At 47.5% G+C, this 27765-nt stretch overlaps 1 protein-coding gene across 6 annotated transcripts in view; it reads right to left on the bottom strand.

Moving 5' to 3' along the window:
- The window catches only part of ocrl (OCRL inositol polyphosphate-5-phosphatase), a 138261-nt gene that overhangs the window by 3172 nt on the left and 107324 nt on the right, over positions 1 to 27765 (bottom strand). For all 6 annotated transcript variants that reach the window (XM_085997414.1, XM_085997421.1, XM_085997429.1 and 3 more), the window contains 3 exons: positions 27341 to 27425; positions 25883 to 26010; positions 10197 to 10308 (listed from right to left, as the gene is read on the bottom strand). In XM_085997414.1, coding sequence (XP_085853540.1) covers positions 10197 to 10308; positions 25883 to 26010; positions 27341 to 27425 — 325 coding nt within the window. The remainder of the gene's footprint in view (positions 1 to 10196; positions 10309 to 25882; positions 26011 to 27340; positions 27426 to 27765) is intronic.

The raw sequence follows: 27765 nt of genomic DNA, 5'->3' as shown, positions 1-27765 counted from the left end.
GCTCGCTTTTACTAACTTCTCCTGCAGCGCGGTGGTGGACCTGAGCGGGAGCAGAGAGCGGGGATAAAAGCAGCAGCAGACCTGCATCAACAAGAGAAAACGGCAGTGTGACGTCACAGGTAAGTGATTGGTAGTGACTGTGGGCTAAGTTTTAAGTTAATATACAGCATGTAACTAAATTTTAAAAACTAAACTTAATTTAATAAACTAAACGAGGTAAATAATTTGATTAACACTAAACAAATTAATTAAATAAGTAAAATAATGGGAGAACAGGAGATGTGTTGCTGCTGCAATATGTGGGAGCTTGTGGACATTTTTGTCCAGGGCGACTACATCTGCAGTAAGTAAGTGTCTACGGCTTGAGGAACTTCGGCTCCAAGTTGAGGAGCTGGAGTCCGAGCTGCAGACATTGCGAGACATCAGGGAGGGAGAAAGTTACCTGGACCTTTTGCTCCAGGAGGCAGCCACACCCCTTAGATTAAATACTTTAGAATTGACACGTGGTCAGGGACAGGAGGGTGTGACAGCGAGTGAGGCAGGTACAGGGATCCAGGAGGTAGTAATGCAGGAGCCTGAGCCCCTGCACTTGTCCAATAGGTTTGAGGTTCTTGCAACCCTTGTGGATAAGTGCGGGGACTGCAGGGAGGAAGAGCAAACTGACCACGGCACCTTGGTACAGGAAGCTGTTCAAGTGGGGGGGGTAGTAAAAAGGAAGGTGGTTGTAGTAGGCGACAGTATAGTTAGGGGGATAGACACTGTTCTCTGTAGCCAGGAGCGAGAGTCCCGAAGGCTATGTTGCCTACCAGGTGCCAGGGTAAAGGACATCACCTCCAGGCTAGAGAAGAACTTGGAGTGGGAGGATCCAGTTGTCATGGTCCACGTAGGTACCAACGACATAGGTAAGACAAAGAAAGAGGCTCTGCTGAGAAAGTTTGAGCAGCTAGGGACTAAATTAAAAAGAAGAACCACAAAGGTCATAATCTCTGGATTATTACTGGAGCCACGAGCAAATTGGCATAGGGTCAATAGGATCAGGGAGATGAATGCGTGGCTCAAAGATTGGTGTGGGAGAAGTGGGTATCCGATTTGTGGGGCACTGGCACCAGTACTGGGGAAAGAGAGCTATTCCATTGGGACGGACTATACCTGAACCATGCTGGGACCAGAGTTTTAGCGAATTGAATAACTAGGGAGGTAGATAGGGCTTTAAACTAAATAAGGGGAGGGGGGGGGGGGGGGGGGGGGGGAAAAGGGTCCGGTGAAGAGAAATCTAGAATGCTAAAGAGAAAAGACAAGGAAGCAGTGCTGGAAAGTGATTGGGGTAAGGATAACCAGATTGCGTCAGGAAGGGACAGAGGTTACAAACAAAGCAGTGCACTAACAAATAGGGTCCGGGTAAGAAAAAAAAAACGGTAATAAGGCAAATAGGGCCATAGTACAAAAAAAATTAAGATGTCTAAAAATGTTAAAAAGACAAATCTAAAGGCATTATATCTGAATGCACAAAGCATTCATAATAAGGTAGACGAATTAACAGCGCAAATAGATGTAAACGGATACGATATAATTGCGATTACAGAGACATGGCGGCAGGATGACCAAGGCTGGGAGCTGAATATCCAAGGATATTCGATATTTAGGAAGGACAGGCAAAAAGGAAAGAGGTGGGGTGGCGTTGTTAGTAAAGGGTGAAATCAGAGCAATAGTGAGAAAGGATATTCGCTCAGAAAATAATGTAGAATCAGTCTGGGTGGAGCCAAGAAGCACCAAGGGGCAGAAAACTTTGGTGGGATTTGTCTATAAGCCTCCAAACAGTAGTGGTAATGTAGGGGATGGCATCAAACAGGAAATTAGAGATGCATGTAACAAGGGTACTACAGTAATCATGGGTGATGTTAATCTACATATAGACTGGCCAAACCAAATTAGCAATACCACTGTGGAGAATTAATTCCTGGAGTGTGTACGAGATGTTTTTTTTAGGCCAGTACGTTGAGGAACCAACTAGGGATTGGGTATTGTGCAATGAGAAGGGGTTAATTAATAATCTTGTGTGGGGTCCTTTAGGGAAGAGTGACCATAACATGATAGAATTCTTCATTAAGATGGAAAGTGAAGAAGTCCAATCTGAAACTAGGGTCCTAAATTTAAACAAAGGAAACTACGAAGGTATGAGGGGCGGGTTGGCCATGATGGATTGGGGAGCTTCATTAAAAAGCATGATGGTGGATAGGCAATGGCTAACATTTAAGGAACAAATGCATGAATTGCAACAATTATACCTTCCTTTCTGGCACAAAAACACTAAAGGAAAAGTGGCCCAGCCATGGCTAACAAAAGAAATTAAGGATAGTATTCGATCCAAAGAGGAGTCATATAAAGTTGCCAGAAAAAGTAGCAAGCCTGAGGATTGGGAGCAGTTTAGAGTTCAGCAAGAAAGGACCAAGAGATTGATGAAGAGGAGAAGAGAGTATGAGAGTAAACTTGCAAGGAACATAAAAGTGGATTATAAAAGCTTCTACAAGTATGTAAAAAGAAAAAGATTAGTGAAGACAAATGTAGGTCCCTTACAGTCAGAAATGGGAGAATTTATAATGGGGAACAAGGAAATGGCAGAGCAATTAAAAAATACTTTGGTTCTGTCTTCACGGAAGAGGACACAAATAACTTCCCAGAAATGCTAGGGAACCAAGGGTCTAGTGAGAAGGAGGAATTAAAGGAAATTAGTATTTGTAAAATAAAGTGCTGGAGAAATTAATGGGACTGAAAGCCAATAAATCCCTGGGGCCTGATAATCTGCATCCCAGAGTACTAAAAGAGGTAAGCCATGGAACTAGAGGATGCATTGGTTGTCATCTTCCAAAATTCTAGATTATGGAACAGTTCCTGCAGATTGGAAGGTGGCAAATGTAACACCACTATTTAAAAAAGGAGGGCGAGAGAAAACAGGGAACTATAGACCAGTTAGCCTAACATCAGTAGTAGGGAAAATGCTAGAGTCTATTATAAAAGGATGTGATAACAGGACACTTAGTAAATATCAACAGGATTAGACAAAGTCAACATGAATTTATGAAAGGGAAATTGTGTTTGACAAACCTACTGGAGTTTGAGGATGTAATTGGTAGAATAGACAAGGGATGTAGTGTATTTGGATTTTCAGAAGGCCTTTGATAAAGTCCTACATACAAGGATAGTGTGCAAAATTAAAGCACATGGGATTGGGGGTAATATACTGGCATGGATTGAAAATCGGTTCAGACAGGAAACTGAGAGTAGGAATAAATGGGTCTTTTTCGGGATGGCAGGCGGTGACTAGTGGGGTACCGCAGGGATCAGTGTTTGGGCCCCTACTATTCACACTATATATCAATGATTTGAATGAGGGAACCAAATGTAATATTTCCAAGTTTGCTGATGACACGAAACTAGGTGGGATTGCGAGTTGTGAGGAGGATGCAAAGAGGCTTCAAGACGATTTAGACAAGTTGACTGAGTGGGCAAATACATGGCAGATGCAGTATAACGTGGATAAATGTAAAGTTACCCACTTCGGTAGGAAAAAGAGAAAGGCAGAGTATTATTTAAATGGTGATAGATTGGGAAATGTTGATGTACAAAAGGGACCTGGGTGTCCTTGTACACCAGTCACTGAAAGCAAACATGCAGGTGCAGCAAGCAGTTAGGAAGGCAAATGGTATGTTGGCCTTCATTGCAAGAAGATTTGAGTACAGGAGCAAGGATGTCTTATTACAGTTATGCAGGGCCTTGGTGAGACCACACCTGGAGTACTGCGTGCAGTTTTGGTCTCCTTACCTAAGAAAGGATATACTTGCCATAGAGGGAGTGCAGCAAAGGTTCACCAGACTGATTCCTGGGATGGCAAGACTGTCGTATGAGGAGAGATTGGGTCAACTAGGCCTGTATACACTAGAGTTTAGAAGAATGAGAGGGGATCTCGTGGAAACGTATAAAATTCTGACAGGGCTAGACAGACTGGATGCAGGGAGGATGTTTCCCCTGGCTGAGGGGTCAGAGTCTCAGGATACAGGGTAGGACATTTAGGACTGAGATGAGGAGAAATTTCTTCACTCAGAGGGTGGTGAACCTGTGGAATTCTCTACCACAGACAGCTGTGGAGACCAAGTCACTGAATATATTTAAGAAGGAGATAGATAGATTTCTGGACACAAAAGGCATCAAGGGGTATGGGGAGAGAGTGGGAATATGGTATTGAGATAGTATGATCATGGCTGATCCTCTAATGGCGGAGCAGGCTCGAAGGGCCAAATGGCCTACTCCTGCTCCTATTTTTCTATGTTAACTGTTTCTCTTGACAGATGCTGCCTGACCTGCTGAGTATTTCCAGCATTTTCTCTTAATTAAGTGAAACCAATTGCCTCAAGAACGAACAAACTTGCATTTACATAGCACCTTTCATATCCTCAGAATATCTCAAGACACTTCACAGCCAATAAATTACTCTTGAAGTGTAGTCACTGTTGTTTTGTAGGTGAATGTGGCAACCAATTTGTGCACAGCTAGGTCACACAAATAGCAATGACCAGTGTTTTTTTTTTAATGTTAACTATTTGCCCGAGAGGATTTTTGGTTTAAGCTACAATATACAGGTAGACTATCCTTTATCCGAAAACCTCGGGACCAGCCGAGTTTCGGATAAAGGAGAATTTCGGATTTCGGAAGGTGGGTCGGCGGGGGGTCGTGCGCACGACTTACGCTGACGCTCAGCGTAAGGTCGGCGGGGGTCGGGGCCGGCGGGGTGGTCGGCGGTTGGCGGGGCCTCGGCGGTTGTCGGGGCCGGCGGGGTCCGCGGGGGGGGGGGGGGGGGTCGGCGGGGGTCGGGGCCGGCGGTGTCGGCGGTTGTCGGGGCCCGCGGGGGGGGGGGTCGCCGGTTGTCGGGGCTGGCGGGGTCGGCGGTTGTCGGGGCCCGCGGGGGCGGGGTCGGCGCCCGCGGGGGGGTTGGCGGTTGTCGGGGGGGGGGGGGGGGTCGTGCGCACGACTTACCCTTTATCCGAACTTCCGAAACCGGAACCCTCTAAAAACCGAAGATTTTTTCGTTCGTACGCACGACTTACGCTGAACGAAAAAACCTTCGGTTTTTAGAGGGTTTCGGTTTTCGGAAGTCCGGATAAAGGGTAGTCTACCTGTAGTTTTGATATAAAGCCAGACTGAAGATTGAGGTTTAATTCCCCAATGGTGCAGCACCCTCTTTTCACTTGACAGAGAAAAAGCTGGAGCCACTGAAACAGTAAGGGAACTGGATATCTTAATGAGTTCGCCAAAAGGTAATAATATCATAAGTGCAGGAGTAGGCCATACGGCCCCTTGAGCCTGCTCCACCATTCAATAAGATCATTGCGGATCTTAGACCTCAGCTCTACTTTCCCGCCTGATCCCTATATCCCTTGATTCCCCTAGAGTCCACAACATGCGTCAGCCATGGCTCAGTGGGTAGCACTCTTGCCTTTGAGTCAGAAGGTTGTGGGTTCAAGACCCACTCCAGAGACTGGAGCACAAAATCTAGGCTATACTTTTAGAAACGATAATCCGGGACAAAATTAACAAACACTTGGACAAGTGTGGATTAATTAAGGGAAGCCAGCATGGGATTTGTTAAAGGCAAATAGTGTTTAACTAACTTGATTGAATTTTTTGATGAGGTTGCAGAGCGTTGATGAGGGCAATGTGGTTGATGTGGTGTACATGGACTTCCAAAAGGCATTTGATATAGTGCAACATAATAGGCTTGCCAGCAAAGTTGAAGCCCATGGAATAAAAGGGACAGTGGCAGCATGGATACAAAATTAGCTAAGTGACAGGACAGAGAGTGTGCTGGTGAACGGTTGTTTTTTGGTCTGCAGGAAGGTACACAGTGGTGTTCCCCAGGGGTCGGTAGTAGGACCACTGCTTTTCTTGATATATATTGATGATTTGGACTTGGGTGTACAGGGCACTATTTCAAAATTTGCTATACTTCCAAGTTTTGTGTCATCTGCAATCAGTGAGGAGGATAAGGATAGACTTCAAGAGGATATAGACAGGCTGGTGGAATGGGTGGACACGTGGCCGATGAAGTTTAACGCTGAGAAGTACAAAGGGATACATTTTGTTAGGAAGAACGAGGAGAGGAAATATAAACTAAAAAGGGTACAATCTTAAAGGGGGTGCATGAACAGAGAGACCTGGGAGTATGTGTGCACAAATTGTTGAAGGTGGCAGGGCAGGTTGAGAAAGCAGTTTAAAAAAAGCATACAGGATCCTGGGCTTTATAAATAGAAGCCATGGTGTGGAGATGCCGGAGTTGGACTGGGGTGGACAAATGTAAGAAGTCACAACACCAGGTTATAGTCCAACAGCTTTATTTGAAATCACAAGCTTTCGGAGCGCTGCTCCTTCTTTCTCCACTTCACCTGAAGAAGGAGCAGCGCTCCGAAAGCTTGTGATTTCAAATAAAGCTGTTGGACTATAACCTGGTGTTGTGTGACTTCTTACATTTATAAATAGAGGCAGAGTACAAAAGCAAGGAAGTTATGAAGAACCTTTATAAAACACTGGTTTGGCCACAACTGGAGTAGCGGTCCAATTCTGGGCACCGCACTTCAGGAAGGATGTGAAGGCCTTAGAGAGGATGCAGAAAAGATTTACAAGAATGGTTCCAGGGATGAGGGACTTCAGTTACATGAACAGACTGGAGAAGCTGGGGTTGTTCTCCTTAGAGCAGAGAAGATTGAGGAGATTTGATAGAGGTGTTCAAAATCACAAGGGGTCTAGACAGAGTAGATAGAGAGAAACTGTTCTCATTGCGGAAGGGTCGAGAACCAGAGGACACAGATTTAAGGTGATTGGCAGAAGATCCAAAGGTGACAGGAGGAAAAAAATGTTAATGCAGCAAGTGGCTATGATCTGGAATGCACTGCCTGAAAGGGTGGTGGAGGCAGATTCAATTGTGGCTTTCAAAAGGGAATTAGAGAAGTACCTGAAGGAAAAGAATTTGCAGGGCTAAGGGGAAAGGGTGGGGGAGTGGGACTAGCTGAAGTGCTCTTGCAGTGAGCTGGCAAGGGTTCCACGGGCCAAATGACCTCCTACTGTGCTGTAACGATTCTATGACACTCCAGTGCAGTATTGAGGGAATACTGCACCATCAGAGGTGCCATCTTTCGGATGAGACGTTAAACCGAGGCCCCGTCTGCTCTCTCAGGTGGATGTAAAAGATGCCATAGTACCATTTCAAAGAAGAGCAGGGGAGTTATCCCCAGTTTCTTGGCCAATATTTATCCTTCAATCAACATCACTAAAAACAGATTATCTAGTCATTATCACATTGGTGTTCGTGAGAGCTTGCTGTGTACAAATTGGCTGCCACATTGCCTACATTACAACAGTGGCTACAATTCAAAAGTATTTCATTGGCTATAAAGCTCTTTGGGATATCTGGTGGTCATGGAAAGGCGCTATATAAATGCAAGTCTTTTTAACAGTTTTGGACAATACATGAATCTTTACCACATTTTGACACTTCTAGTAAACAATTATGTTATGTTGGAAAAGGACTGCTTTTATATGTACTCAGCATGGACTTTTCTGGCTAGAACCCACTCCCAGGCGGTCAGTGACTAGTTTGATTGGCAGCTCAACTGGTCAATTCTTGGACATGGAAAGTTGTGGGAGGATCAGAGATCAAGCCTTGGTCTTACTACCCAGCTGGGAAAAGGAGGACACTGTCTGGGATAATCTGAGCTCTGGTAAAGAAGCCAGACTTAGAGAAATTCTCTCTAAGTACAACTGTCTTTAGCCTGCTAACAGGGACAGTGTGGTATTTACTGTTTTATAAGGAATATTAATGAAATCTTCTCCTTCTTAGGCAGTCCCTCGGAACTGAGGATGACTTGCTTCCACATTAAAAATGAGCTCGCAGGTGGCTGATTAGTCCAATGCGGGACCTACAGTCTCTGTCACAGGTGGGGCAGACGGTGGTTGAAGGGGCGGGTGGGTGGGGTGCTTGGGTTGACGTGCGCTCCCTGCGCTAGGCTTCCGCTTGCTCCCGGCGAAGAGACTCGAGGTGTTCGGCGCCTTCCCGGATGCTTCTCCTCCATTTTGTGCGGCCTTGGGCCAGGGATTCCCAGGTGTCGGTGGGAATGTTGCACTTTTTCCAAGGAGGCTTTGAGGGTGTCCTTGAAGCGTTTCCTCTGCCCAGCTGGGGCTTTCTTGCCGTGCCGGAGCTCCGAGTAGAGCGCTTGTTTTGGGAGTCTCGTATCGGGCATGCGGACAATGTGACCCGTCCATCGGAGCTGAATGAGCGTGGTCAGAGCTTCGATGCTGCGGATGTTGGCCTGAGCAAGAACACGGACATTGGTGCGCCTATCCTGCCAATGGATTTGCAGGATCTTGCGGAGGCAGCGTTGGTGGTACCTCTCCAGTGCTTTGAGGTGCCTGCTGTACATGGTCCATGTCTCCGAGGCATACAGCAAGTCAGGTATCACTGCTGCCCTGTAGACCATGAGCTTAGTGCCGGGTTTGAGGTCCTGGTCTTCGAACACTCTCTTCCTCAGGCAATCGAAGGCTGCACTGGCACACTGAAGGCGGTGTTGGACTTCGTCGTCGACGTCTGCCCTTGTTGACAGTAGGCTCCCGAGGTATGGAAAGTGATCCACGTTGTCCAAGGCCTTGTCGTGGATTTTGATAATCGGGGGGGGCAGCACTGTGTGGCGGGGGCAGGTTGGCAGAGGACCTTTGTCTTCCGGATGTTTAGTGTAAGGCCCATGCTCTCGTATGCGTCGGTGAAGGTGTTTACGATGGTTTGGAGTTTGACCTCTGAGTGAGCGCAGACGCAAGCATCGTCTGCATACTGTAATTCGACGTTTTACAAGGAATATTAATGAAGTAAGTTGTAATTGACTATCGTTACTCTGTTCATTCACATATATAAAATGAAAATAAACCAGCTTGTTGATTTATATTTGGTCATCTCACTAGTGTTCATCAGACCACCGTTTGGAAAACTGGAGAAATGCATGTGGCGACACCCGCATGGTTGCAGCATCCAGTTCACATAACGAGGGGTTTTCTTTGTTATGATCCTGGGTCATATGACTAGATATTGGGCAATAAAGGCGAGTACCTAATCATAAGGCATGCAAGCCCGCTAATGGGAGAGCCACTGAACCAGTGAGAATATCTACATCCAGACCCAAAATCTGTACTACCAGTTAATCTGTTTTGGTGATGTTGGTTGAGCAATGAATGCTGGCCACTGACATCGGGAGACCTCCCTAACATTCAAAAAAAAAAAGTGCCATAGGATTTCTTTGCACCCACCTGAACAGACAGATGGGATCCCTGTTTACGGTCACATCCGACAGTGCAGAACTCCTCAGTACTACACTGAAGTGTCGGATAAGATTGTGGTCAATTCCTCAAGTGGGGCTTGACTCCTCGGCCTTCTAATGTAGAGGCAAGTGTGCCACCACAGTGGCAACTGATTCACCTATAGTCCCAATATCAAGTACAACAGCTCCTCCAGTCCAAGGCATTATCCTGGAGACCAAAGAGTTGATTTAAATACCCAGTGTTGGCAGAAAATGGGCGGTAACGGATTGTCCACCCATTATAACCCCGCCCAATTTTTGATTCCATAATGAAAAGGAAAATTGGGCAGAGTGTGTCACAAGCAGCCGATCCACCATCACCTGTATTCCACCACTGCCAAAAGTTAAAATCAGCCCTCAAGTTTCCATATTATATTACATAGGTTAGGGAAGAACTTTTTCAAATAAATAATGCAACATTAGTTACAGTGCTGGCATAATGGAGGTCTTCCAAGTTCTGTATCTCAAATTGGCATAATAGATGTTTTGAATGAATTATACATTTAAAATAGGGATATTGTAGTTGAAATACACCAAAGGGAGATAGCATAAATCTTCTCTTGGAATATGATCATTTTCAATCTTGTTAAAACAGTGGCAACAAGCTCAGAGCCAACAACTCAATTCAACACATCAGCAATTTTACTCAGATGTGTACACAATGCCATACTGTTGCTGAGAGAAATGCTCTTAGGATCTGCAGGTAAAGGTGCTTTCTTAGAGCATCTAGGAAAAGCTGCCATGGCACTTGACCTATACCATTAATAAGTAGAAAGTTTTGAAACAAAGTGTTCCATCTTTTCTTACCCAACATCTTAGTATCAAGCTTGTTGTCTTCAGTATACTTCAATAATTCCCGTAGAAATGCCATCAAGTACCTAAACACGTTTCTGTGACTGCGAGGCAGCTGTGATATCAACTGGAGAAAAAGAAACAAATGTTTATGGCAATGTAAAGATTAATAACAACCTTAGCATACCTATTGCCTTCCATGGTGGATACAATGCTGTTTACAACAACTGTATTCTAGAATTGTTAAAATATAAATCCTACCTAGAGAGAATGTGGACTATAATTTTTGTACTAAACCTACAGATGTTCAGAATTAATATACCTCTGCGCCATGTGCAGACATTAATCAACAACTTATTTATTTATACAGTGTCTTTAATATGGCAAGAAGTCCCAAGACACTCAACAATTTGATGTCAGATCTGAGCAGGAGAAGGAAGGAAATTAGGAGAGGTGGCCAAAAGTGTGGTTGAAGAAGGAGGTTTGTTTATGAGCATATTGAGGGCAAGAAGGATGTAGCAAGATGGACGTAATTAGGAAGAGAGCTCCAGAGAGTGGGGACAAGGTGACTGAAGGCTCGGTCATCAATGGTGGGACAAAGAGAGTAGGGATGGTTACCAGGCTAAAATTTGAGGTGCAGAAGATGCAGGATGGAACATAGGGTTGGAGGGGCAAGGTGGAGCAAGACCGTGGAAGGTTTTGGAGACAAATAGAAGAATTCTGAAGTTGTTGAGGTAACTGATGGGGAGTCAATGGAGGTTGGCAAGGACAGAGGATGATAGACGAGTGGGACATTGTGAGATAGGAAGTGGGAAATGGGGTATTGTATGTGTTTGCAGAGATTCTGCTGCAGGAACCAGGACAGTAGTTTGTTGACTGAATAAAAAAAAGTTTGTTACATGGGAATCTGTTTTTTTTTTGGATCTTTTGGGGACTGTATTCCAGAAGTCCATCTATTTTTCTTCAAAAACTGCATGGCATCCAGACACAAGGTTCAGGAATAAGTCCTTCCTACCATTTCTGATCATTGGGAAAGGGAAGGGGCATCAGAAATTCACAACATGACTGCCAAAAAAATAGGTCGTGTCTAACAAATTTGATAGGAGTTTTTTTTGAAGAAGTCACTGGGGTAGTGGATGAGGGGATTTCAGTAGACATTGAAAATTAGGAAGCTTTTAATAAGGTACCTCACCCTAGGTGACTTCCCAAGATGGAATCTTGTGGTTATCAGTAGAAATGTGAAATGCTGAATTAGGAATTGGCTCCAATCCCACAGCCAAAAAGTTGCAATTAGCGGATGTGGTTCAACTTGGAGACACAGTACGAGTGGTGCCCCCCCAGGATCGGTCCTAGGCCTGTAACTCTTCAGTCTTTATTAATGACCTGGACAGCAGTGTTGGGAGTATGGCAAGTATGTTTTCCAATTGCACCAAAATCTGTGCATAGATAAATGTAGTGTTATTTCATTTGCAGGGAGCAATACTGAAAGAGGTCGAGAGAAAAACAATATCTTGCGCAAAAATCACTGAAGGTTCATGATCAATGTAGAGAAACTGTAGCTAAAGCTAACAAGGTATTGGTTGTATTACTAGAACTACTCAGTATAAATCAAAGGACTCCATTTTGACATTGTACAGGTCACTGGTCAGAGTGCATCTAGAGTACTGTGCCCAGTTTTGGTACCCCCACACGGTGGGCGAATTACTTAATTAAAAACAAAATTTGTTCCAGGGTGTGGGCGTCGCTGGCAAGGCCAGCATTTACTGCCCATGCCTAATTGCCCTTCTTGAACCGCTGCAGTCCTTGTGGTGAAGGTACTCCCACAGTGCTGTTAGGGAGAGAGATCTAGGACTTTGACCCAGCAACAATGAAGGATCGGCGATATATTTCCAAGTCAGGATGGTGTGTAACTTGGAGGGGAACTTACAGGTGATGGTGTTCCCATGCGCCTGCTGCCCTTGTCTTTATAGGTGGTAGAGGTCGTGGGTTTGGGAGTTGCTGCAGTGCATCTTGTAGATGGTACACACTGCAGCCACAGTGCGCCGGTGGTGGAAGGAGTGAATGCTTAAGGAGGTGGATGGGGTGCCAAGCAAGCGGGCTGCTTTGTCCTGGATGGTGTCGAGCTTCTTGTGTTGTTGGAGCTGCACTCATCCAGGCAAGTGGAGAGTATTCCACCACACTCCTTACTTGTGCTTTGCAGATGGCGGAAAGGCTTTGGGGGAAGTCAGGAGGCGAGACACTCACCGCAGAATATCCAGCCTCTGACCTGCTCTTGTTGCCACAGTATTTATGTGGCTGGTCCAGTTAAGTTTCTGGTCAATGGTGACCCCAAGGATGTTGATGGTGGGGGATTCGGTGATGGTAATGCCATTGAATGTCAAGGGTAGGTGGTTAGACTCTCGCTTGTTGGAGATAGTCATTGCCTGGCACAAATGTTACTTGCCACTTATGAGCCCAAGCCTGAATGTCGTCCAGGTCTTGCTGCATGCGGGCATGGACTGCCTCATTTTCTGAGGAGTTGCGAATGAAACTGAACACTAATCATCAGTGAACATCCCCACTTCTGACCTTATGGAGGGAAGGTCATTGATGAAGCAGCTGAAGATGGTTGGGCCTCGGACACTGCCCTGAGGAACTCCTGCAGCGATGTCCTGGGGCTGAGATGATTGGCCTCCAACAACCACAACCATCTTCCTTTGTGTTAGGTATGGCTCCAGCCAGTGGAGAGTTTTCCCCCTGATTTCCATTGACTTCAATTTTATTAGGGCTCCTTGATGCCACAACCCGGTCAAATGCTGCCTTGATGTCAAGGGCAGTCACTTTCACCTCACCTCCGAAATTCGGCTGTAATGAGGTCTGGAGCTGAGTGGTCCTAACGGAAGCCAAACTGAGCATCGGTAAGGTTATTGGTGAGTAAGTGCCATTTGATAGCACTGTCTATAACACCTTCCATCACTTTGCTGATGATTGAGAGTAGACTGATGGGGCGGTAATTGGCTGGATTGGATTTGTCCTGCTTTTTCTGGACAGGACATACCTGGGCAGTTTTCTACATTGTCGGGTAAATGCCAGTGTCATATCTGTACTGAACAGCTTGGCTAGAGGCGCGGCTAGATCTGGAGCACAAGTCTTCAGCACGACAGCCGGGATGCAGTCGGGGCCCATAGCCTTTGCTGTATCCAGTGCGCTCAGCCGTTTCTTGATATCGCGTGGAGTGAATCAAATTGACTGAAGACTGGCTTCTGTGATGGTGGGGGCCTCAGAAGGAGGCTGATATGGATCATCTACTCGGCACTTCTGGCTGAAGATGGTTGCAAACGCTTCAGCCTCGTCTTTTGCACTCACGTGCTGGGTTCCGCCATCATTGAGGATGGGGATATTCATGGAGCCTCCTCCTCCTGTTAGTTGTTTAATTGTCCACCACCATTCACGACTGGATGTGGCAGGACTGCAGCGCTTTGATCTGATCTGTTGATTGTGGGATCGCTTAGCTCTGTCTATAGCATGTTGCTTCCACTGTTTAGCATGCATGTCGTCCTGTGTTGCAGCTTCCCCAGATTGGCACCTCATTTTTGGGTATGCCTGGTGCTGCTCCTGGCATGCTCTTCTGTACTCCTCATTGAACCAGGGTTGGTCCCCTGGCTTGACGGTAATGGTAGAGTGAGGGATATGCCAGGCCATGAGGTTACAGATTGTGGTGGAATACAATTCTGCTGCTGCTTATAGCCCACAGCACCTCATGGATACCAGTTTTGAGCTGCTAGATCTGTTCTGAATCTATCCCATTTAGCACAGTGGTAGTGCCACACAGCACGATGGAGGATGTCCTCAGTGTGAAGACGGGACTTCGTCTCCACAAGGACTGCGCGGTGGTCACTGCTACCAATGCGGTAATGGGCAGATGCATCTGCGACAGCTAAATTGGCGAGGGCAAGTAGGTTTTTCCCTTCATGTTGGTTCTCTCACCACCTGATGCAGGCTCAGTCTGGCAGCTACGTCCTTCAGGACTTGCCCAGCTCAGTTAATAGTGGTGTTACCGAGCCACTCTTGGTGATGGACATTGAAGTCCCCCCACCCAGAGTATGTTCTGTGCCCTTGCTACCCTCAGTGCTTCTTCCAAGTGGTGTTCAACATGGAGGAGTACTGATTCATCAGTTGAGGGAGGGTGGTAGGTGGTAATCAGCAGGTGATTTCCTTGCCCATGCTTGACCTAAAGCCGTGAGACTTCATGGGGTCCAGAGTCAATGTTGAGGACTCCCAGGGCCACTCCCTCCCGACTATACACCACCTTCCCGACTGTGCTGCCACCTCTGGTGATGGAGGAGTCTGGGACACTGGTTGAAAGGTATGATTCTGTGAGTACGACGACGTCAGGCTTGACTAGTCTGTGGGACAGCTCTCCCAATTTTGGCACATGTAGTGTATGTACCTTTAAGAGGAACTATGTTTTTGAAGCCCCTGTATACTGTAGTACCAGTAGTGACCACTCGGGTATATAAGCCTGTGTAGCGTCTTGTGTTGTTAGTTCACCTCCAGACTTTGTTCAGTAAACACTTGTTAAATCAACTCCTGCATTCCGTGTCTCCATTAACACACGGATCCAACAGTGGCGACGAGTTAGAAACAAACTTACCTGCAATTCGGCAGCACCTCAAGGGGATCGATTCCTCAGACGAAGGTCAAAACCAGAAGCAAGAAAAAAACCAAAAAAAAAACCACCTGTGCTTCCACCAGCTAAACGGGCTGGTGGCAGGTAGTGCACTGATCCTTCCTGGGCTGCGGCAGACTAGAGCTCGATCGGGTGGCTCTGCAACGGGGCCGGGCAGCGAGTCCGGAAGCAGAAGCAAAGAGAGAGAGAGAGGGTGGAGCACTCAGGGCGCGGCTGGTGCTGCAAAGCAGGTCGGCGTTCGGACCGAGCAGAGGGAGGGGAAAGTCCCAGAGGGTCCGCTCCACGACGGGAACGGTTCTCCAAGTAACGGCGAAACTATTGAAGCGATATATTAAAAAAAATAGAAATACCGCGAAAAGCTGGTCGCAACGGGAACCACGGAGAACAGCGCTGGCAGCAGCGGCGGGAGGCGCCATCTTAACTCAGCGGGGAAGAAAGAAAAGCGCGGGAGGTGCCATTTTGATCCATCGGGGATGGAGGAAAAGCGCGGGAAGCGCCATTTTAGATTTTCAAGATGCCGAAGACTGGCAATATTACTGCTTTCGATAGTGATATAGAAGATTGGACCACATATGTGGAAAGAGTGGAGGTATATTGCAAGGCGAATGAAGTAGCGGATGATAAAAAGGCATCGGTACTTCTAAATCTGATGGGCGCAAGGACATACGGGCTGTTACGAAACTTGATCACTCCAGCCAAACCGATGGACAAGAATTTTAATGAGATTGTTGATACCTTACAGGAGCACTTAAACCCAACACCGCTGCTGATAGCGGAACGATTCAAATTCTTCAGGAGGAATCAGCACAAGAATGAAAGTAACGCTGATTACCTCACCGAATTACGAAAGCTGTCAAAGCACTGCCAATTCGGGGCAGGACTGGCAGATTCTCTACGAGACAAATTCGTCTGTGGTCTCCTAAGCGAAGGAACACAGAAAAGACTACTTTCTGAGAAAGATTTAACACTGGACAAGGCTTTCAGTGTGGCTGTATCATACGAAGCAGCAGCAAGAGGAGCTGCAGAGATACAGCAAAAGCCACAGGACTTCGGCACCCATGAAATGACACGGGGTTGAGAGAGATGTTATCGCTGCGGCAGATCCACCCATGACCAGAAGGACTGCTGGTTCAAGGACAAAGCATGCAGGCAATGCGGAAAGATGGGACACATTGCACGTGTATGCAGATCTGGAAAGAAATCCGCTGACAGTAAAAAGGTCAATAAGGAAAAGTACAGAAAGGTACAAATGATGACGGACAGTAGCTCCGAAGACCAGAAGAGCGATAGCGACTCCGGAAACGAGACTAAGCGGTCTCAAATTACATAATGTAATTGCCAAAGAAGATTACCAGACCATTTGGGTTACCCTCACGATAGCGGGGTCCCCAGTCAAAATGGAGCTAGATACAGGATCAGCTCTGACCGTCATGAGTCGACGGGATTATGAGCGGCTATTTCCGCATATGCCTTTGAGAGACACATCCATTGTCTTGAAGACATATACGGGGCAGAAAGTATACCCCAGAGGGAAAATAAGGGTGCCTGTTGTATACAACGGCAAGGAAATACAGAAGTTGTATTTATACGTTCTGCAAGATGGTGGTCCACCGTTGTTGGGACGTGAATGGATCAGAAAGATACGTTTAGACTGGCACTCCATTCAGGCACTGACGGTGACCAGTAAGAAAAAAAACGATGACGTCATACCTGGATGATTAAAAGAAATATTGGCTAACGCCAAAGAAGTGTTTCAACAGGAACTAGGAACCCTGAAAGGCGCCACCGCCTCAATAAAAGTGGAAGATGCGGCAATTCCCAAGTTTTTTAAGGCAAGGCCGGTGCCATACGCAATTCGTCCAGCCGTCGAGGCAGAGCTGGAGAATTTGGAAAAAGCAGGCGTGTTATCCAAGGTAGATTGGAGCGAGTGGGCAACACCCATCGTCCCGGTCATGAAGAAAACGTTGAATAATGATAAATCTGAAGAAGAGAAAAGTTCGCATCTGTGGGGACTTCAAGGTGACTGTAAACCCGGTTCTTCACACGGTACAGTATCCTCTTCCGAGGATAGAAGATATTTTCGCCTCACTATCCGGAGGGAAACGTTTCAACAAAATTGACTTAGCACAGGCATATCTACAGATGGAGGTTGAGGAGGCCTCTAAAAAGTATCTCACGATAAACACACACAAAGGCCTGTACCAGTACAATTGACTGGTTTTCAGAGTGGCATCAGCTCCGGCTATCTGGCAAAGAGCTATGGAGCAAGTCCTGCAAGGGATTCCGGGGACTCAATGCTACCGAGACGACATCCTTGTAACAGGAGAAAACGACAATGAGCACCTTGCCAACTTGGAGCAGGTGCTCACGAGGCTGAGAGAACGGGGCCTACGAGCAAATCAGCCCAAGTGCGAATTTTTCCAGAAACAAATATCATATTGTGGCCATGTCATTAATGAAGAAGGGTTGCATAAGTCACCTGAAAAAATTGAAGCGGTTGTAAAGGCCCCAGCACCTGAAAATGTCTCACAATTAAGGTCATTCCTGGGATTAGTAAATTACTATCACAAATTTTTACCAAACTTGTCGACGGTTCTGCACCCGCTTAACGCACTGCTACAAACGGGAGTAGTTTGGAAATGGAGCGAAGACTGTAAACGTGCCTTCCATAAATGCAAAGGCTTGATCACGTCCAGGGAAGTGTTGGCTCATTACAACCCATCACTGCCAATCAGACTGGCGTGCGATGCATTCCCTTATGGCGTGGGAGCGGTATTATCGCATAGATTCCCTGATGGCTCGGAGCGGCCGATAGCTTTTGCGTCACGCTCATTGAACTCAGCTGAGCGTAACTATGCCCAGATCGACAGGGAGGCACTCAGTCTGGTGTGGGGGGGTGAAGAAATTCAACCATTACCTACACGGACAAAAATTTACCTTGTTGGCTGACCAACTCCTCGTCTCCATATTCAACCCTAAAAAAGGCGTTCCCATTATGACAGCGCAAAGGCTACAGAGGTGGTCCCTTTTCCTAGGGGCACACCAATATGACATAGAATACAAAGGAACAAAACAGCATGGGAATGCTGACGGGTTATCGCGCCTACCGTTGCCAACGGTGGAAGAGGCGCCTACAGTGGACCCAGTGGAGATGTTCCACTTGACCATAGTGGAATGTCTACCGGTGACAAATTCTACCATTGAAAAGGAAACGCGAAGTGACCCGACTCTCTCACGAGTCTACGATTTAACGGTGAAGGGATGGCCAGCACATGGCGAACCACTGTTGCCAGCATTCTCGCAAAGAAGAGAACAGCTGTCAGTGTGCCGAGGAACCTTGGTGTGTGGATCCAGAGTGGTGGTTCCACCCAAACTCAAGGATAGAGTGCTGAAGGAGCTTCACGAGGGGCATCTGGGTGGAGTGAAAATGAAGAACTTAGCCAGAGCGTTTGTGTGGTGGCCAGGTATCAATGGAGACATCGAAGAAATGACCAAGAGCTGTCTAGGATGCCAGAAGGTCCAAAACGCCCCACCACAAGCCCCTCTACATCCATGGGAGTGGCCCTCATCTCCATGGCAAAGGGTACATATCGACTTTGCTGGTCCATTTATGGGCTCAATGTTCTTAATCGCGGTGGATGCACACTCCAAGTGGCCGGAGGTAATAAAGATGTCCTCCACCACCACGGAAAAAACCATCACAGTATTAAGGACCATATTCGCCAGGAATGGGCTGCCTGAACAGATCTGTTCTGATAATGGACCGCAATTTGTATCCGAAGAATTCAGGAAGTTCTTAAAAAACAATGGGGTTAAGCACTACACGTCCACCCCATACCATCCCGCCACCAATGGATTGGCTGAAAGGTTTGTCCAGACCTTCAAGAAGGCCATAAAGGCCATGGGTAATGAAGACATAAATCTACAACATAAGGTAGATAACTTCTTGTTTGCGTACAGGAATGCAACACATGTGGTTACAAACCAAACCCCCGCCATGATGTTTTTCAATAGAAGCCTAAGATACCGGCTGGATTTGATCAAGCCAAACGTCAGAAGGGACGTAGAGAACCGGCAATTTCAAAGCATGAATGAAAGGCCAACTAGAACCTTCCAGATAGGTCAACCAGCTTTGGCCCGGGACTACCGTACCGAGAAATGGCAGCCTGGAACTATTTGTACACGACTAGGACCGCTGATGTATACCGTGGACATTGGAGAAAGCATAATAAGGCGCCATGCTGACCAGATCATAGTCATCCGAAAAAGGACAACCTACACCACAACTCTATACGCCTAGTGATGAAGCAGAGATACCCATAGTATCTACCTCCGATCCGGTGATACTGGAACCAGATGAACCCGACACTAGCATTGAAGCTGAATCGACCTTGCCAAAAGAACCTACACCACCACCGAGGAGTTATCCGGACTGAGTCAGGAAGCCTCCAGAGAGACTGAATTTGTAATTGATTAACTTCAGCAAATGTGTATATTATTGTTCTTGTAAAAATGTTATTTAATGATTACTTAAAATGTTATGTACTATTTATCTAAAAAGGGGAGGAATTGTTGTGTATGTACCTTTAAGAGGAACTATGTTTTTGAAGCCCCTGTATACTGTAGTACCAGTAGTGACCACTCGGGTATATAAGCCTGTGTAGCGTCTTGTGTAGTTAGTTCACCTCCAGACTTTGTTCAGTAAACACTTGTTAAATCAACTCCTGCATTCCGTGTCTCCATTAACACACGGATCTAACAGCACAAGTCCCCAGATGTTAGTGAGGATGACTTTTCAGGGTCAACTGGGCTGGGTGTGCTGTTGTCGTGTCCGAAGCCGGTGCCTAGGTCGATGCTGGGAGGTCCGTCCGGTTTTATGCTCATTATTGTTTCTCAGCGGTTTGTTACAACCGAGTGGCTTGCCACACTGCTGTGGTCTGGAGTCACATAGGCCAGACCATGTTCCCTAAAGAACATTAGTGAACCAGATGGGTTTTTACAACAATCCAATAGTTTCATGGTCACCATTATTGATACTAGCTTTTTATTCCAGATTTATTACTAGCCCATAACTACTATGTTACCGTTCCCTAGTGGTCTTGGAAAAAGTCCAGAGGAGAGCTACAAGAATGATTCCTAGCTTAAAGAACCTCACTGACTCGGATAGGCTCAAGGACCTTAGAACAGCATTGACTTAGAGGTGACCTGTTAGAGGTCTATAAAATAATTAAAGGGCTGGATAGTCCCTATTGATAGATTATTCCAGTTAAACAGATTGGAGAGGACAAGGGAACATGAGTTTCAACTATTTAAGAGTAGGAATAGACAGGTTATTAGGTGGTTCTTCTTTTCCCAGAGAGTTGTGAGCCTCTGTAATACATTGCCAGCTGATGTGGTGGGTGCTGACACTCTGCATGCCTTCAAGAGGGAGCTGGACTGGTTCCTGACTCAGGCAGAGATTGCATCATATAGAAGTTAAGTCTCTGTATAGGTAATACTTGGTCCATGTGATTACCTGGACTGGTTTCGATCGCCTGAGGGGGTTGGAGAGAAATATTACAGTATTTTTTCCCCAATATGGGCCCTGGATTTTTTCTGTTTTTTCCCCCCCCCCTCTCCAGGGAGATCACATGGCTGCGTTCGTAAAATCTGGTTACGATCACTGTCCAAACTTACTTTTTTCTCCTGAATTTGCTCTTTGAACAGCAGAGCTTGCTATACCGCTCAAACTTATCAGCTTATGCCTGATAAAATGCAACTAGGCTCGCACTACTTGGGACCAGTCTCCCTGAAGGACAGTGCCCCATCTGGCAAGAGAAGCATCTGCCATCGCCTGTGGTGCAGCTTACAATTGGAATTTCCTCAACATATTTATCATCTTAAAGTATTAATCTCAGCATCCAGGGACAACAGAGTATAAATGAAGAACCCTAACCTGTGAAGGTGTACTTGTAAATGTGTCATGAAACATGATTGCTTGTGTAAGGCCTTGAATCCATAAATAATAATGTGTCTGAATTTTACATTGCATGGTCTTGAAGAAAGCACTCTAATGGTAGCAGGACTATTCCCCAGTCTGGAACCACCCAATAGATCTGGCGGAGATTTCTCATTATTGACTGGGAATTCCAACCTTCCTGCTAAAAATCAAGCTCTGGAGGATTTGGCATCTTTGCAACATCTTAAGGCATTCAGGTGAGTCAGCTATCTGGATATACAGAAACACGTAGCCAGGGAAATCTGACACGACAGCCAGGCACTTTTTGAACTGGGTGCTGTTAGGGCACAAGACAGAGCTTCATACTGTAGTTTACTATTGAACTGCCCATCTGTGGTAAACCACTGTTTGTATTCCTGTTTGTCCTGTTTGTATTCCACTGTGTACATGCCTGGACATGCCTCGGCTGACTCCTCCCACAGGTCCTAGTATAAAGGTGACTGCTCCCCAGCCCTTAGTATCATGGACCGGTCGACCACGCGAGGCAGACCTCCATTCTGTTGTTAATAAAAGCCTTTAGTTACTCTTCTAACTCTCAGTCTTTTATGAGTAATTGATAGCGCATCAATTTTATTAACAACATTTTTATAATGGAGAAGATCCTCACACCAGCATGCCTGGACTTAGATCATCGGGAGGCGGACTCATCCACCAAGTTTACTCACTGGCTTAAGTGTTTTGAAAAATTCCTGACCGCCTCCGAAGCAATCAAATCGGACGAGGACAAACTGGATGTCCTGACCTCCAAAGTGAACCACCGAGTGTACTCGGTCATCCAAGACGCGACCTCGTACGCGGACGCTATCAAGCTCCTCAAGGACCAGTACACGCGCCCAGTGAACGAAGTGTACGCCAGGCACCTCCTGGGGAGTCGTAAACAACAACCTGGGGAATCGACCGTGGAATACCTTCAGGCACTGTCTGTGCTTGGCCGGGCCTGTGGTTGTAAGGATGTAAAGGCCGCCGTGTACACAGAGGAACTTATCCGGGACGCTTTTGTAGCGGGCCACAGATCCAATTACACCCGACAGCGACTGTTGGAGCAGAGTAACCTCGACCTCAACAAGGCCTCTGAACTCGCACTATCGTTGGATGCAGCCTACCAGGGCATGGATGCCTACTCCTCTGCACCGTGGACGCCGCGGGGAATGACAGCCTGGGACACGGTAGGACCGCCTCATAGCGCCGTGCCACCCCAGCCACACCCCAACGGCCCAACTACCGCAGCAGTGTCCCAAGGCCAGACAGCAGTGCCCCAAGGCCAGAAATGCTACTTCTGTGGCCAGGCAAAACACCCCAGAGCGCGCTGCCCGGCGAAAAACGCGATCTGCTCGGGCTGCGGGAAGAAGGGACACTACGCTAACGTCTGCAGGGCCAAAGCCACCCCGAACCCCAGCAGCGCCGCGTGTGGGCCATGCGGGCCGCCATCTTGGACCTCCCCGGCCATGTGCGAATCACCGGTACAGCAGCCATTTTGGACGCCTCCAGCCACATGGGGATCATGGACGCCACCATCTTGGACGACAGCCGGGACGCAGCAGGCCCCCGACACCGCCTCATCTGATACCCGCAGCGACACACCAACCCCTACGCTGGCATCCGTTACACTGGACCAAGCGAGACCGCACCAACTGGCCAGTTCCACAATGGACATTAAGGTAAATGGTCACGATACAATCTGCCTTTTTGACTCTGGGAGCACGGAGAGCTTCATCCACCCCGACACGGTGCGGCGTTGCTCTCTCCCAGTCCTGCCTGCGCAACAGCGGATTTCTATGGCCTCCGAGTCCCAGTCGGCGGACATCGGCGGCTACTGCGTGGTGACACTCGTAGTAGACGGGACCGTGTACGATCATTTTAAACTTCTGGTCCTGCCTGACCTCTGCGCTGCCGTCCTGCTGGGGTTAGATTTTCAGTGCCACCTTAAAAGTGTTACGATGGCGTACGGTGGACCCCTACCCCCACTCACAGTCCGCAGCCAGCAGCTTCCAAACTGCCCGCCGCGCACCAGGTGCAACCTCTCCACACTCAGAGTCACCCCCCTCCAACTGTTTGCTAACCTCACCCCCGACTGTAAGCCCATCGCCACAAAGAGCAGGCGATACAGTGCCGGGGACAGGGTTTTCATTAAAACCGAAGTGGAGCGGCTCCTGAAAGAAGGGATTATTGAGGGCAGCACCAGCCCCTGGCGAGCCCAGGTTGTGGTCGTTAAGACCGGCGAGAAGCAGCGCCTGGTCATCGACTACAGCCAGACAATAAATCGCTACACCCTGCTGGACGCCTACCCACTCCCCCGTATAGCTGATATGGTCAACCAGATCGCGCAGTACCGCGTCTTCTCGACCATTGACCTGAAATCAGCGTACCACCAGCTTCCCATCCGCCCTGAGGACCGCCAGTACACTGCCTTTGAGGCAAACGGCCGCCTCTATCACTTCCTTAGGGTTCCCTTTGGCGTCACCAACGGGGTCTCCGTCTTCCAAAGGGAGATGGACCGGATGGTAGATCAAAATGCGTTGCAGGCCACTTTCCCATATCTGGACAATGTGACCATCTGCGGCCGTGACTTGCAGGACCATGACGCAAACCTCGAAAAATTCCTCCGCACCGCCCAACTCCTAAACCTGACACATAACAAGGAGAAGTGCATATTCCGCACAAACCGCCTCGCCATCCTTGGCTGTGTTGTGGAACACGGAGTCATCGGCCCCGACCCCGACCGGATGCGTCCCCTTATGGAACTTCCACTGCCCCACTGCCTCAAGGCCCTGAAGAGGTGCCTAGGGTTTTTCTCCTATTACGCCCAGTGGTTCCCTACTATGCAGACAAGGCCCGTCCGCTGATCAAGTCCACCTCTTTTCCCTTGACGGCAGAGGCCCGCTTAGCCTTCCACCGTATCAAGGAGGACATTGCCAAAGCCACCATGCATGCAGTGGACGAATCCATCCCCTTCCAGGTGGAAAGCGACGCGTCCGACTTTGCCCTGGCCGCTACCCTCAATCAGGCGGGGAGACCCGTGGCCTTCTTTTCACGAACCCTCCAAGGCCCGGAGACCAGACACTCCGCTGTTGAGAAGGAGGCCCAGGCGATTGTGGAGGCTGTGCGTCATTGGAGGCACTACCTGGCCGGAAAACGATTTACCCTGCTCACTGACCAGCGTTCAGTTGCTTTTATGTTTAACAACAAGCAGAGGGGCAAAATCAAAAATGACAAGATCTTGAGGTGGAGAATCGAACTTTCCACCTACAACTACGAGATCTTGTACCGGCCCGGGAAGCTAAATGAACCCCCGGATGCGCTATCGCGTGGCACCTGCGCCAGCGCGCAGATCGATAGACTGCGGGCCCTCCACAATGACCTCTGCCACCCGGGGGTCACCAGGTTCTTCCACTTCATCAAGGCCCGCAACCTGCCTTACTCTATTGAGGAGGTCAGGACCATGACCAGGAACTGCCAAGTCTGCGCTGAGTGCAAACCGCACTTTTATAGACCAGACAGGGCCCACCTGATAAAAGCCACTCGCCCCTTCGAGCGCCTGAGCGTCGATTTTAAAGGGCCTCTCCCCTCCTCCGACCGCAATGTGTACTTCCTCAATATTATTGATGAGTACTCCAGTTTCCCGTTCGCCTTCCCCTGCCCGGACATGACCAGTGCCACGGTCATTAAATGTCTGAACAACCTCTTCACCCTGTTCGGCTTCCCCAGCTATATCCATAGCGACCGGGGCTCATCGTTTATGAGCGACGAACTCCGTCAGTACCTGCTAACTAGGGGTATTGCCACAAGCAGGACCACCAGTTACAACCCCCGGGGGAACGGACAGGTGGAAAGAGAAAATGCGACAGTTTGGAAGGCCGTCCTGCTAGCCTTAAAGTCTAGGGGCCTTCCAACCTCCCGCTGGCAGGATGTGCTCCCCGATGCGCTCCACTCTATTCGGTCACTGCTCTGCACTGCCACTAACGCCACCCCTCATGAGAAAATGTTTGTCTTCCCAAGGAAGTCCACATCGGGGACATCGCTACCGCCATGGCGGACGTCCCCAGGGCCGGTCCTACTGAGAAGACACGTGAGGACCCATAAAACGGACCCCCTGGTCGAGAGGGTCGACCTCCTCCACGCCAACCCCCAGTATGCTTACATTGCATACCCGGACGGGCGGGAGGACACAGTCTCCATAAGAGACCTTGCACCCTCGGGGGCCGCAGTAACCCACTACCCACTACCACCCCCCCCACGATCCGATATCCAGCCCCAGCAGACGGCAGGCCTGGGCCCCGCGACCCGCTCGACATCTACGAGGACTACACGCCTGTGCCACAGCCTACGCTGGACTCGACGCCGGAAACTTCACTACCCCTGCCGTCGCCACGCAGATCACAGCGGCAGACAAGACCTCCGGAGAGACTCCAATACACAAACTTTTAATACACTTCACCCCGCCGGACTCAATTTTAAACAAGGGGTGAATGTGGTAAACCACTGTTTGTATTCCTGTTTGTCCTGTTTGTATTCCACTGTGTACATGCCTGGACATGCCTCGGCTGACTCCTCCCACAGGTCCTAGTATAAAGGTGACTGCTCCCCAGCCCTTAGTATCATGGACCGGTCGACCACGCGAGGCAGACCTCCATTCTGTTGTTAATAAAAGCCTTTAGTTACTCTTCTAACTCTCAGTCTTTTATGAGTAATTGATAGCGCATCACCATCAACATGTTACTTTTTTCTTAGCTTCATTCTAACTTTCCTTTCCGTACAAAATCTTCATTAGATGCAATTTTCTATCAAACCACACAGCTACCTGCTTCTGTGAATGACCTAGTCACACTGGTCCAATCTAACAAGGGACATTTTACCAAGGTAAAGGCCCTATATAAATGCAAGTTGTTGTAATAAGGTAGATATGTTAGCTAGATATGTGCCTGCTAGGCAATAAAAGGTATCTGGACAAATCATGATTTGCTAAGCAACTGTGATCCCTTTTATATACAGTATCATAATAGTCACACAAAGTAATCATGAAGCTGCCACTCTTACCTGTCTGCAGCTGCGGCCATCGCATGACATTTCTAGGCATCGTAGATGCAGCTCATAACATATCACAGGCTCTGGGAGGGCTTCAAGAAAGATGAGCAGAGCTTCAGCCACTGAATGGTTACTGCCAGCTGGTACACAAAATCAGGAAATGTCAACAGCATAAATTGGTCTAGAGTATCCAATAGCAGATACGCATTTGGCTTTGCACAGAACACCTATGTGGTTTCAATCATATATTGAAAATGTATGGGATTGCAATAAATCTGGACTGTTATAAATGAGCAGACACTGGATTACAGGCAAATGACTCAGTCTTGTGGCTCTTCTGTAACTAGCTGCAAGGCTGCAACATAGAGGAATGTAACATTTTCCTCACAGTGCAAAGTTGAAATACAATTTTAAAAAGTATGCATATATTTTGGGGGAAAATATGTAAGATTAGCCCTGTTTCTAAATTAACAAGACTGGTCAATATAGAAATCATATTGTTAATTATTTCCCATTACACAAGGTTTCTCTAGTGAATAAGAGTCATCGTTCTTGCCTTCTCGTGCAAGGAGGCCACACTAATGAACAACCATGGTTTTTACAGTCATTTGAAACAAATTAGACTACCTAATAGATGAAAATATAGCTGGGGGGGGGGGGGGGGGGGGGGCCCGCGTTGCCAGGGCTGTTTTGGGCCGGGCGGTTTAAATCGAGTCCCAGGCTTTGGGCCCTGTCTCTCTATGAATCTGCTGCCGGGCAACATTTCTACCTTTTAATACCATCAAAGATGAAAGTGAAAGTACTTATAAAACGTTTTTGGTAAATCTTATGTTATTTTTAAAAGAGATACTAACTTTTTCGAAGCTGGATTAGCAGATTTTGAGCTGGAAGTAGTTGAAGCAATGGCTGCCCGATGCCAGAGTTCAAAATCATTAGTCCCGCCCACAGACGCAGCGATTGGCCAACCATGAGGTGGCTGAACTGTAGGATTGGTCAATGATGACGGCACAGGATTGGTCGACCTTGACGTCGACAGACCCTTTTTTATATATATATAGATAGATAGATAAAATAATGCTTCTCTTCGGAGGGGCAAAAGGGTTTTTGACTACTATGTTGTTTTTTGGGCCGGGGGCGGGGGAAGCTAGATTGGAACAAAATATTTCCAGTAAATTTAGTTTTTCAGGCAAAGAAGCCACAAAATTACTGCAGTCATTAGTACTACTAACTAACTTCTAATAAGCACTCAATATGCATTAAAAAAAAGCATTTTATTTTATATTTAAAAATGATCTACTCTTGAATATAACACACCCCCGCAAAGGTCGAAGCTGATTATTCTATAATGATCCAATAACTGCGCATCTCTCTCAAACAGTTGAGTTCTTAGTGATAGTGCAGCTGCCTGTGAGTGCCTGTGAAACGAAAGGTTAACTTGATTCTGGCTCCCTGTTATAGTGTAAAGGATACGAATGGTTTGTGGAATGCTTGTGTCCAAGCAGTCAAAAATGTGCTGAAGTTCCTCCTGCATACCAGGTGTCTGGAACAGGTCCTCCTGTCAAAACAGTAACAGGATTACATGAAAACTCCAAGGGGGAAAAATTTGGTGTCGACCATTTTGGGGCACTAACATCGCCTGGGCTAACTTTAGCAACCGCTGTTAATTAGCATCGTTGACCGCAAAATTGAGTTTGAGCACCCCAAGGGGGAAGTGGAGCGTTAAATCAAGCGTCCACTTCCTTCTTAGGGCGCTAACGGGGGAGTGGGATGGAGACTTCAGCAGCGCTGCACACTGGGCCGTGGAGTGCTGCCATGTTCAAAGGCTCCTTCCCTCCCTTAAAAAGGGAAGGGCCATTGATGCAGGCTCTGCAATTTAAAAGTACCTAACTGGACCA

Source organism: Somniosus microcephalus, chromosome 1 (assembly GCF_052327205.1).
Source record: "Somniosus microcephalus isolate GS21.2 chromosome 1, FLI_Smic_1.0, whole genome shotgun sequence".
NCBI classification, from domain to species: domain Eukaryota; kingdom Metazoa; phylum Chordata; class Chondrichthyes; order Squaliformes; family Somniosidae; genus Somniosus; species Somniosus microcephalus.
This window is presented reverse-complemented; position numbering and strand designations above follow the sequence as displayed.